The 12,859-nt window shown below is 43.3% G+C and overlaps 1 protein-coding gene across 6 annotated transcripts in view; it reads left to right on the plus strand.

Moving 5' to 3' along the window:
- The window catches only part of LOC139756726 (SPARC-related modular calcium-binding protein 1-like), a 218,842-nt gene that overhangs the window by 113,964 nt on the left and 92,019 nt on the right, over positions 1-12,859 (plus strand). For all 6 annotated transcript variants that reach the window (XM_071676427.1, XM_071676429.1, XM_071676428.1 and 3 more), the window contains 2 exons: positions 6,010-6,102; positions 7,326-7,541. In XM_071676427.1, coding sequence (XP_071532528.1) covers positions 6,010-6,102; positions 7,326-7,541 — 309 coding nt within the window. The remainder of the gene's footprint in view (positions 1-6,009; positions 6,103-7,325; positions 7,542-12,859) is intronic.

Raw genomic sequence — 12,859 nt, forward strand, 5'->3', positions numbered from 1 at the left:
TAGGTGACATGAGCTGGATTAGCTGATCCCCATCAGCCGAGAGATAAGAATATAGAACTGATTTGGTGAGAACCTGCACGAGTCAACGAGTGAAGAAGGAAGAGTCTTAAAGACTGTGGTCAAATTTTTTCTTTTCTTTTTTTTTTTTTGTTAGACATTTATTTTTCAGCGTTTGGAGTCAGTCGGTCGTAGCCTCAGAATACTTGGTGAACAATCAGTAATCATTATTAAGTGTGGCAGCAGAGAGGGTTGAGTTCTGACGCGATTTGTTGAGGTTAGGCTTCCCGCCGAAGAACAGCCAATCACTGGTGGCGGTGGAGGGGAAGACACGTTTTAGCCCCGCCCACAATATGGATAACCAGTCACAACCTCTTTCCCCTTTCCAGCCAATCTTAAACATGATTACTGTGAACGTCTTCCTAAACCCACCAATTGGCTTCCCACTTCAGCACAGCAGGGCAGCGCGTGGCTTGCTGCGCACTGGTTGGACCTTGGCTGCTTCTATCTCTTTCTCTCTCTCTCTCTCCACAGTGGCACATGAGATTTCTGAATGAAAAGGAATTGCTTCACCACGTACCTGTCCTGATCATTAACTTAAATGCTAGCAAGAGCTAAGCCAGATTTCATCCTTGGGAGTCTCTCTTAATTCCCTTCTCATTTGCCATCTAAGTTATACGTTCTTTAGAAGAAAAAGAATTTACAGTCGTAAAGACTGGAAATGAAATAATTTTTCTAACCTTACCTCCTGTTATCATGGTAATATTGACACGACTCCGGAGGTTAAATCTTTGCCGAGTTCAATGAAGGAATTCTTTAAGTACTGCCATTGTCAAGAGTTGGGGAAAATAAATCCAGGCGTTACCCCTTTGGACTGGAGTAGTTTTGCTCAACTGGTGCCTGTATTTCTTTGGATGTTCCCTAGTGCTGTCGATGCAGTTATCCATCGTTCTTAAATATTCAGCCACAGATCTTGTTTCAAGCTTATAACGAGACAGAGCGCTTCTCTCTAGGCATGGCAGCGATCTTTTGATAACCGCGTTCCTCTTCATCACACATGGCTGGTAAGCCCCATGAATTTTCGAGAGATGCTGGACATCTGCGTTGTTGAAATGACATGACAGGAGGCAGCACGTTTTGTCAGCAGCCACCAACACTTGGTTGACTGATCAATTGATGGCAGGAGACTATATATAGGTTTGAGAGACGTGGATTCTCCTCTTCGATCTGGAGACTTCGAAGATTGAGACTGGCTTGGTTCTATGTGTGGCTAAAATGATCAAAATGGTTTCAGAAAGTTTGAATTCACGTTTTCACAAGTCATTCAAGAATATGTTTTTGAGACTTGTTGGGTTACTCGTAGATTGGCTTGACTGCAGAGAAAGAAATATAGCTTGCTTGCTTGCTCCTTGTTTACCATCCGACACATAAAGCAAGACCAATCTGAAGTTCTGTTCGAACGCGTACAGCCGCGTTCCGTCGACTCGCAGTATTTTCAGGTTGGCCAGACTTTATATGGCGGGTTGAGATAGGCGGCCAGTCGTCATGTTGCTACAGATGCCATGTCATGCAGTCCGGGTAATCTACATAACTCGATGGGTCTTCACATTTCTTGAAGGGGTGACCTTTTTTATACGACTCAGGGCATTGGAGGTGGAGTAATTCCAGGGTCCCCCACCGTAACCCATGTTGGCGGAGAATCTTGGCCGTATTGTTTCAACAAAATCAAAAGATCTGTCCTCGAAGTGTTGCCAGCATTGGTTTTAATAGTCTCAATGTATGAGTCGGGTTTTTATTTTTCGTTTTTTTTTAACTTCTTTTTTTTTTCCCGTCTCATTTCGACTCCAGCTGAAGCTGAAGGCCATTTGCCACGTCATTACGACGCGCCTAAAATGCTGGCGACACCAGCTCCTTTGATGTGCGATGCAACAACCCAGGGCGTCATGACGTGATGCCTCCGTCCACATGGCTTACGGCGGAGGCGCCGGCTGTAGTGCCCAAATTGGGAACACTTTCTCTCTCCCCCACGGAAAAAAGAAGATGCTTTGAGGAGCCTCATCTCCATGTATCCAACTCTTCACTCGGGTGGATTTGCACTCAAACGTCGGCGGGGGGTTCTAGTGTCGGTGTGTCCCTTGAAGAACACCGCTTTCCGTGGGTCCTTAATGGCTACAACTCAAAGAAAAATAACGCTGCTGACGTGGGTTATCATCTCTCTAGTATTTGTTTACACTCCTGGCCATGTTTTTGACGGAGTCGTAAAAGGTGTTATCATCTTTGAGTAAGAGGGACATCTATATATATTTTTTTTTTTCATAGTCTCATATTAAAGTTGATGGCTTAAATTTAACGACAGCTTTGGCCTAACAATTTAACTGCTGAAGGCAGGAGTTGCGGTCTCTTGTCCAACGTTACATAACGGGCGCTAAAAATTAAAAAATTTGTGGACTCGAATTTTTTTTCGAATATTTCAGTTTTTAAATTTTCTGCCTTCATTTTGTGGCACTTAACACCTATGGTATTTAGCAAGAGTTTTGGAACATTTTAAAACCGTGCATCAAAATACGGAATACCTCATTAGAAGTCCGCCAAACTTAGAGTGCAATGTTTTAACCATTAATTTCATAACAATAGAAAATTTAAGAAAAAAAAAATTAAGGTAATTAAAATTTCATTTCCATCCAGTTTAATCTAAATTTAATCTTCAACTTCCTGGTGTATACGGTTAATATCTTCGATGGGGCTCCTGAGTGTCTGCTTTGAATTCAGTGGTGTTCCTGAGTTGGAAGCTTAAGTGAAAGGTGCACTACGCTTTTTTTTCCGTAATAATGCTTGTGGACTCCATACAACTAACTCCTGAGTGTCGTTACTCTTACAGATTGTGTACTCTGCCTTCAGGTAAGTCCACCCTTTTTTTTTTTTTTTTTCCTTTGTTCTTTCATGATGGTGTCATAAATGAAGCATGGTTGTTTGATGTCCATTTTTTTGGTTCACCGCAGATTAAACCCATTAGGTGTAATACGACGTAACTTAGAATTCATCAAGTTTTGCAGCACATTTTCTCTTGAGTGAAATATGATCATGATTAAAATGTCATTTTGTGAATTTTTGCCTTAAAAGTTAAAATGTATTTTTTGGTTTTTGAGTAAGTTTTGAGATCAATAATAACAAAGATTTATCACATTCTGTATAAGTTCGTCACTGCAGATTTGGAAGTCTTTTTCCCTCTCCCCCACCCCTCTATCTTACACACACACACACACACACACACACACACAGAGGAGGCCAGAAGTTCACTGTCACTTGAGGTTTGACCAAATAGAATGAAACACTACGTTACGATCCCCGAGCATGACGGCACAACCTTCAGGTATGATGTCATATTCCTCTGACCTGACCCTCACAGGTTAGGTCAGAGGTCACACCAGCATACCCCAGGAGGTCTCTATCATCCTGCTCAATGGGTCGCTCCGCCGTTCACAATTAAGGATTGTTCCCTGAAGTTCAGCGAGTTAGTACGTGACCTGGTGTCGTCAGGCAGCTGACGATATTAATACATCGTCAGGCAGCTGACGATATTAATACATCGTCAGGCAGCTGACGATATTAATACATCGTCAGGCAGCTGACAATATTAATACATCGTCAGGCACTGACAGTATTAGTGTACCATTTCTGAAACGGTAGATGATTCGGTGTGTGTTGTTACATGAGCATCTAAGTGGACGACCAGAATCCCATTTTCATTTTCAGTCTTTGTAACGCGCACCCTAACGTTCGCAGGGGGTGGTAGGGCGGTATATATGTCAACGAATTACGGTATTGTGTTACGTTTATCGAGTTAATGTATTGGATAGTACTGAAGGGTCTGTTTAAGACTTGGCGAAAGAGTATATATATATCTATGAATTTTAACCAGTATATATTTTTTGCATTCATGGTGATGATGACATGAAACTGTATATTAATATATGTTGATTTTTTTTTTTGTTTAGATTTAGAATAAACGTATATTTCTTCCACACCTCCAGGACACTGGGAGATGTGTCGCCACCTTCCCAACACTAAGAGAGGCATTGTTCTCTGCAACGTAAAACGTTTTAATGTGGGCAGGCCTTCGTTACAATGCATCGCCAAGTTAAATACACAGTCTGACTCCCGTGGATAACGTGACATTTAGAGGGAATGAACATTTCGTAGAAAAAATACGATAGTGAACGCAAAATAGATGGGACTTTTAGCCCGTGTGAATCCTTCACGTACAGCAGCTTGTATTGAAAAAAAATACATATATGTAGGATACAAAGCATTTTGTATCAATACAGAATAATTATACCAAAATATATTACTTTAGCAACGGTTGCAGTTAATTACTTTAGCAACAGTCATAGTTAATTGTATGATAAGTGAAGGAACCACTTGGCAAGGTTTGCTGATTGAGCCAAGATAACGAGGTTGAAATTGAATCCTTGTTTACCAAGAACTGTCGAGCGTATCTGTCAACCTTCGTGTAGAGAGAGACAGGCGAGCGGCGGCATCCTGGTGCTGTTTGATGTTTGGGAAGACGACACCCAAAACCCAGGGTGGTTTTCATTTCGATCTGTTCTCGGTAGGGTTGTTATAACCAAGAGCCGGTAACGTTGTTGTAACCAAGAGCCGGTAGCGTTGTTATAAACAAGAGCCGGTAACGTTGTTATAACCAAGAGCCGGTAACGTTGTTATAACCAAGAGCTGGTAGGGTTGTTATATAACCAAGAGCCGGTAACGTTGTTATAACCAAGAGCCGGTAACGTTGTTATAACCAAGAGCCGGTAACGTTGTTGTAACCAAGAGCCGGTAGCGTTGTTATAACCAAGAGCCGGTAACGTTGTTGTAACCAAGAGCCGGTAACGTTGTTATAACCAAGAGCTGGTAGGGTTGTTATATAACCAAGAGCCGGTAACGTTGTTATAACCAAGTGCCGGTAACGTTGTTATAACCGATAACTCACCCAGGGGATCTTAATCCTACCTCGCGAGTGAGAGCAGTGTGGCGCGGGCGTGCTTGCTACCCTCGTAAGGACGAAGGTATACCAGAGGTCGTGCTCAAGGGTCGCGTTACCTTCGCAGTGAAAGGCACGAAATCACTCAAGGTTTGAGAACGCTGGTGTTGCTCAACGTCTTATCCCTAGCTGGCCAGATGCATAGATTTTAGAGAAAAATATATTTATATATGAAACGCTTCTATACATCCAGACTTAAATTGTGAAATTTTTGTTTTGGCATAGTCACAATTCTTGTATGAAAACAATTCCCATTGTTCGCAGTGGCATTCTTTCAAAATCGATATATTTATTACGGGTCGTTACTGCATTCAGGTAAACAATGGAGGATCCAATCAACAGATGAGAAATTCTTTATGATACACACAGTGAACGAGTGGAATGTGGTGCATGACCTTTTTCATGACCCCCACGGGGAGAGGCCCGTGGTTGAATTAGAGTGTCGACGAACGACTGGTCCATGGCGTTTGGTTCTGCCACTGGCAGAGCGGATACCCGAACGGCTTTGATTATTATATGTCATCGAGGTACATGATGTTGTGACGCAGGATGAAGTGTATTTGGCGGTCAAGTCTGTCCGTGTGGCTTGAACACAAGATGGATCTGGGTCGTATCGGTGACGTGAACACGGAGGAGCGGCAAGCAAGTGACTTTGAACAAGGGCTCCTTGTTTTCAAACAAACTGAACAAAACCTCGCCCACCTTCTTTGCTCTTCTCTCTTCGCTGACACCACCACGACCACCACCACATGGGCACTTGTGGTATCTGGCTTTCTCTCTCTCCCCAACTCTTATTACACCACTACCCTCCACCACCCCCCAATCTCTTACCCTCATACACTTTCCGTGCCCCCCCTCCTCCTCCCCCCTTTTCCCCCACATCTCTCTCTCCCATACGCTGCCAGCAGTGAGTAATCGTCAGTTCTTACCTCCTCCCTCCCCTCTCTCTCAACCCACCCCTGGCGCTGCAGAGAGGTGTAGCGGCAGAACCCGGAGGGCTTTCATCAGCAAAATGGGCCGTCAACTCCTGATGGAGTTCAAGAGACAGAAGAACGCGAGAGGAGGTGAGAATATCCGGGTGCTGCCTGAGGTGGTTTCCTGTAGTGTGGTGTGTGGTGTGTGTGTGTGTGTGTGTGTGTGTGTGTTGTGTGTGTGTGTGTGTGTGTGTGTGTGTGTGTGTGTGTGTGTGATGCAGGCAGTCATGTGAGTAACTTTTGGCAGGCGTGTGTGGCCTTTAATCATCTGGGCGTATAAAACATTAATTAATCTTTTGAAGTATATATGTGCGTGTGTTGATTAACGTCTGATGAGCTAAGCCCCCCGACTGTCTGTTTGTGTTTATTGAACCGTCGAAGCTTTTTTTTTTTTTTTTTTTTTTTTTTAATTTTCCAAAAGAAGGAACAGAGAATTGGGCCAGGTGAGGGTATTCCCTCAAAGGCCCAGTCCTCTGTTCTTAACGCTACCTCGCTAATGCGGGAAATGGCGAATAGTTTGAAAGAAAGAAAGATATAAGAGGTTTACTGACTGTCATCACGTAGTTATTCAATCATTCGTGTGGCATGGCGCTAGCATTTTAATTTTTTTTTTTTTCATGTTCTCATCTGTTTTGACAGCTCGAATGACATTCATTCCTCACACCATGATTTATTTCGTGGCGAAGAGGGCCCCCCCCCCCCCCCCCCCCTGCGTACGTGTGTGCATGATCCCACCTCGAAAGAGGTCAGTGTGTTCTTTGGCTGTTGGTGATTTGAAGTGGACATGGCTTCTTTACGAAGCATTCACTCCATAGGTTGGTTCAGTGTAAGACAAAGGATAAGTTTTGCTGTGGTGTCTGTTGGAGGTTGGGTGTTCCTAGGGGATCCGAGTGTGTGTGTTGTATCTGCAGTGTTGCTAGACAGTGTGCATGTCCTGAGCGTGAATGGAACCATTAGGGAGAGTCGTTGACTCAGTCCTGAGTACGATGACTTACCCCTTGAGTAAGACGACGACGACGACCCTCCCACCCCACGACCCCTTTGAACGCGACGACTTGCTACTTGGAGTACGACGATTCGGTACGACGTCGTAAACCTTTCAGAGCGCAAAGATGACAAATCCTTGTGAGTGTGTGTGTGTATGTGTGTGTGTGTGTGTGTGTGTGTGTGTGTGTGTGTGTGTGTGAGGACTTAACCTACCACCTCCTCCTCCCTCCCTCCCTCCTCCAGACGCACATCTCACTCCTGCCACTGACCTGCCCACCACTCCACCCACCTGACGCACACTTCCCCTCCCTCTCTCCCTCTCTCAGTTCCTGAGGACAGGCTGCTCAGGAAGGCCGTCAAGTGGAAGTTCGGCCGGCTGGACAGGAACGGGGACAGGCAGCTGAGGCGGAGGGAGTACCGAGGTCTCCGTAAGACGGTGAGGAAGTATATCAAACCCAAGAAGTGCGCCAAGAAGTTCCCTCGCCTCTGTGACACCGACGGGAACAACAGCCTCACTGAGGATGAGTGGATGAGCTGCTTCAGTAAGTACACCCTGGTACTAGGTCTCGCATCTTCCCGTTTTCTTTCCATTTTTTTTTCCTCTCTCTCTCTCTCTTTCGGATCTTCCCGTTTTATTCTTTTGTCTCGCGTCTTCCCGATTTCTTTTATCTTAGCGTTTAGCGATTTGGAAGTCGAAATGTTACGTGTTTTATGATTATTATTATTATTTTTTTTTTTTATGTAGGGTTAAGTGCACTGGTAGGTAAGAGACGGTGTTTAATTGATGGTGTTTTCCGTTTGGTTTGAGCCAGTTGTAAGTAGAAATAGATTCGATATATGGTCTTCCCATTTTCATTACGATTTAACATTTGACTGGATGTGATATCTTTGCCTATATAGAATCTTCCCTTATTATTATTAAAGAATATGAAAATTATGGATATATTTACCACCTGTTATATTGTAAGTGAATCGCTTGAGAGGGAAGTAGATTGGTAATTACTTGGCTAGGTAGACAGGGACATTGGAGAACCTTATAAGTGTGTTGGGGTAGGGGGGTCAGGTGTTCATACTTCTGGAAGCGGAGATAAAGGGATAAGTAGTAAGTAGATTAAGATGTAGATGGGTCGGTCTTAAGTAGATAGGTTAATACGGTGATGAATAGGTCGAAGTAGAAACTGCAGTCAAATAGGCATGTTGTACAGAAGCAGGAACTTCGTAAAGAAATTAGAAGAATTGTAAATTAAGAATTGGGTACGTAAGAACTCGCTTGGCGTAAGGAGAAACAGGTTTAATGATAAAACTTAGCTTGGCGTGGCTTAGAAACCGCTTTGCTTTGCCGGAATTGTTAACGAAACTCGCTCGAAACTGACAGGGTTAACGAAACTGGTTAGATAAAACGAGATGGATTGACGTTAGCAGGTTGGCGTAGTAAATGAAACAGCCAAGTACTGAAGCTGGTGTGGTGTAGATTGATGTGGATGAAACTGAAGTAGATTAAATGGCTTTCACGGTGTATTCTGGGACGAGATCAAACCAGGAGCAGCTTGGGTAGAGAATGTTCGACGTGTGAGATGATTGTGTCGCAATCGATGCTTGTTTGGGCTTGAATACACTTGCTTTGAAATATTAGCCGGTGAATAGAGTAAGGAAGATGGTAATTGCGTAATCCTAACTGAAATGGGTCTTCACGAATGACTTAGTCTCTTATGAAACGAGTGACTGGAGTTTTTATGGCAAACGCAAGTTCGGCCGTTCGGGGGAAAAGTAGTCGCTGGGAATAGGTTGAGCCAGATCGACGTGAGCCAGGAGTGGTTCCAGGCTAGACGGATGGATAAAGACGGGTTGTAATAAAGAAACCAAGTGTCTTTACTGTGGTGTGTGGTAAAGTCGTGGCATACTTCGTGGGAGTGATTTATTTTTCTTATATAGAGATATACGCCTTATTGAACACCAGGGGCTGGTCCGTATTCTTATATCGTACAGTCGAGAGTACAGAGTGGAGAATTACCGTTGATAGCCTATCTTTCTCGCTATCGTGGCCCAGGTGTTATGTGTCCGTTATCTTACGAGCAGTGCGGTGCCTGCTATCTGTTCTGGGTGATATCTGCAAGTTTTGTACGTCGAATCGCCATCTGTTGGTGGTATTTGTAAGTTGTGTACCGCCCCATCTGTTGGTGGTATTTGTAACTTATGTACCACCGCCATCTGTTGGTGGTATTTGTAACTTGTGTACCACCGCCATCTGTTGGTGGTATTTGTAAGTTGTGTACCACCGCCATCTGTTGGTGGTATTTGTAACTTGTGTACCACCGCCATCTGTTGGTGGTATTTGTAACTTGTGTACCACCACCACTTACAAGTTTTGATGACTATCATTTGTTGGTAGGGGGTTATCTTTAAACTGTGGGACCTCCATCTTTTAGTGGTATCTGTGTTAGCTTTGTATCACAACCATCTGTTGTTGATATATCAAACCACGTATGATCTGCCTCTCTCTGTTGGCCATAAATTGGAACTTTTATCGCCGACAGGTTGTGGGTGAACTGTCAGAGCGTGAGGAACTGCCTCCTCAAGGTCATATATATATATATATATATAATGACTGCCCTTTTTATTCCCACAAGTAAACGAACTGTGGGCACAACCTGTTAGATGTACATTTAAATACTGAGTAGCATGTTTCAGACCTGATGTTGCTGGCAGCTTATATAAATCGGTCCATGATAAAAGTGCCACGCGAAGGATAGGTAGGAGAAGGAAAGGAACATGAAACGTTCCTCTAAACAATATTTTCTTTTTTTTCTATCTTAAGACCTATGGGAATTCTCACATCCTCTAGTTCCCGGTCATGGAGCGTTCGTCGACCTCCCCGCCACATTGTTATGATATATATATATATATATTTACCACAAGTATCGTGCCGATGGTTTGGTAAGACGAAGAGGAGGATGTGTTTTGATATTTCTCACTGGGAGCATCGGCTTTGGCTTGGAGGCACCGCTTCGGGAGGGTGATCGCTCCCGTGGGCCTCGCGTCTCATGCAAATCACACAACCTTTTCTCAAGTAATGTGTGAATGTTGCCTTGATTGATTCTGAGTATACGGGTCATGCAGATATATATAATCGTAGGATTTATTTTTCTTGATTTTGATGTATACCCTGATAGGAGCAGACGCTCCTTCGACAACAGACCTGTTCTGTTTCGCAGGGGAACGGCGGCAAGACATTGTTCAGTGGTATAACCACTCGCGTCCGTCATTTTTCCATTTCATACTTTCCATACTGCCGTCGCACCCTCCCTTCCCGTTCAACATATATTTCCCCGAAAATATGCTGCCCCGTCAATTTCTCACTTGCTAACTTCCTTAGTGTGTGTACAGACAGGTTTATATATTATATTATATTATGGTTTATAATGTGGTATTTTCCTGCAAATATAGCACCAGCAGCCAGCAGTTCCTACCCTGTCAAGGAAATGGATAAAATTTTGGCAACTGAAAGCTTCCTCGACGTGTATACAAACAGAAGAGATGAGTTTTATTATTATTATTATTATTATTATTATTATTATTATTATTATTATTATTATTATTATTATCATTATTATCATCATCATCATCATCATTTACCTGTGTTCACAATTACATTTATATAGTTTTCTGTACATGATAAAAAAAAAAAAGAAAAAAGAAATGTACCTTAAATGTACCTGACTTTAAGTAACACTGAAAATAAATCTCAAAATATCAGTCGGGCAAGTGATAAAGTAGGCGAGTGGTCCTCTCACAGACAACCACACCAGCCAGGCATGTCAACCCTCGACAGATATCAGGTGATAAAACATTTTAAACGCGTCCTTTATCGGATAATGAGGTGTGTAAACTCCCGCATACCATTCGCTAAGCAGCCTTACACATACTTTAAAGCTTCACAGTGAGTGGCGTTCATACGTGTAGCATGCGCATTGCTAATCGTTCGTGGGTTAGTGAGGCTAGCGGATACAGCTTAGTCATCCTAGCACACATAGCCAAGTAATCCTGGCGTACATGGCTAAGTAAGCCTTGCGTACATCGTTAAGCCTAACATACATCGGTATGTAAGCTTAGTGTACATAATTAAGCCTTAACATACATAACTAAGTAAACGTAGTGTTCATAGCTAAGCAAACGTAGCGTACATAGGTAAGTAAACGTAGCGTACATAACTATGTAAACGTAGCGTACAAAACATAATAATAAGCGTGGCACACATAGCTTTGTATGCCTGGCGCATACATGGCTTAGACGGATACCTTTGCACTCTACTTTAAAACGCTTTAGAGCTAAACTTTCTCAGATGGTAGAAGAGGTACTCCATATAGGGACGAATCAGTCGTTTACATAACAGCAACTGCTACGAAGGGGAAGAAAAATTTGAAAAGGATTCGCAGTTTCATAGAGGTAGGCATGGCTACTGTTCGCCATTGTACAACTTATAGATAAACTCTTGTCTCCACTCACTGCCATGATACGATACTGTATTGCAGTCATAATAATTTAAACGCCAGTCGTAATAAATAGGATGTTTTCTTCGAATAAAAGGGTAATATTTCCTTGGAATAAATGGGAATATTTACTTACAATTCGTCGAGCTTAGCTGGAATTAAGAAAAAAAAAAAAGGTTACTTCCAGTTTGGGGAGCCTAGTGACAAACCGAAGGTCGGTCGATACGTCTAAACCTGAAGGCAGGGGAGGGAGGGAGGGAAGTCTTGTAGCCACATCAACCCTGCGGTGGAGGTGTCAATATTGTGGCTCATCATCTCATAATGTTTTGCCGCGGTGGATAACGGCCGTCATCACTGCGCGCACAGTGGTTGGTTGGGGAGGGAGAGGATTCTCTCTCTCTCTCTCTCTCTCTCTCTCTCTCTCTCTCTCTCTCTCTCTCTCTCTCTCTCTCTCTCTCTCTCTCTCTCTCTCTCTCGTCTCCTTTACGTAATGTAGGTCAGTTGTATCGGGGAGTTGGGGTGGTGAGGGGTGGGAGGAGGGAGGTGTGCGTGGAAAGGGTAAGGGTTGCGTGCGGTGGTCGTGGTGACGTTGTCAATCGGTGACCTTTCTTTTTTTTTTTTAAACGTCAGACGTTGGGCAGTGTAAACAACGCGTCTTTGTGATTTCCTCCTCTGCCCATTACGACAAAAAAGAAAAAAAAAAAACTCCATTCGGTGAACACATTCAAGCAGACGTCATCATATATATATACGTACAGTCAAGTTTCACAAGGGCGGCTTTTCTCTCTCTCTCGTTTCGCCAAAGGTGTTCTGGGAAAGAATTTTGATTGGTCTGCACGATATTATGGGGAAGCGTTTTGACGTGGTCTTTCTGGGAAGTGCAGGCGGGAGCCACACCACCCACTCCTCCTCCCACCTTCCTCCTCCCAAGCTTTCTCGAAGCGTGAATTAAGCAAGGCTGCCTGTGCTCCTTCACGGGTCTCGGAATGTCATTAAAGTTTATCTTTAGGGCTTTATTTTATCTCCTGCAGGTGAGGGTAATGCGATTGCGAGAATGAGATGTATGCCGTTATATTGCGTATGTCAGGTGCGATCATATACGCCATTCTGTTGCGTTATATCACCATCCGCTGTACGAAGTTTTTTTCTTTAGTTTTGGATTCACTAGACTACGGAAGAGCAAGGCGAAAGAACCAAATGAGATTACCTTTGTCGTATGCGTTCAAATCCACAGATTATTTTATGACTATATCTTTATCCATTTATCCATTCGTTTTTTTGGGATTGGTAGAACAAGATTTGAAAGCAAATCACATTAGTGAATACTTGTGTCCTTGCAAGATTGTGCCAGGGAGATGGAGGAATATATGTCT

Source organism: Panulirus ornatus, chromosome 23 (assembly GCF_036320965.1).
Source record: "Panulirus ornatus isolate Po-2019 chromosome 23, ASM3632096v1, whole genome shotgun sequence".
In the NCBI taxonomy this organism is placed as follows: domain Eukaryota; kingdom Metazoa; phylum Arthropoda; class Malacostraca; order Decapoda; family Palinuridae; genus Panulirus; species Panulirus ornatus.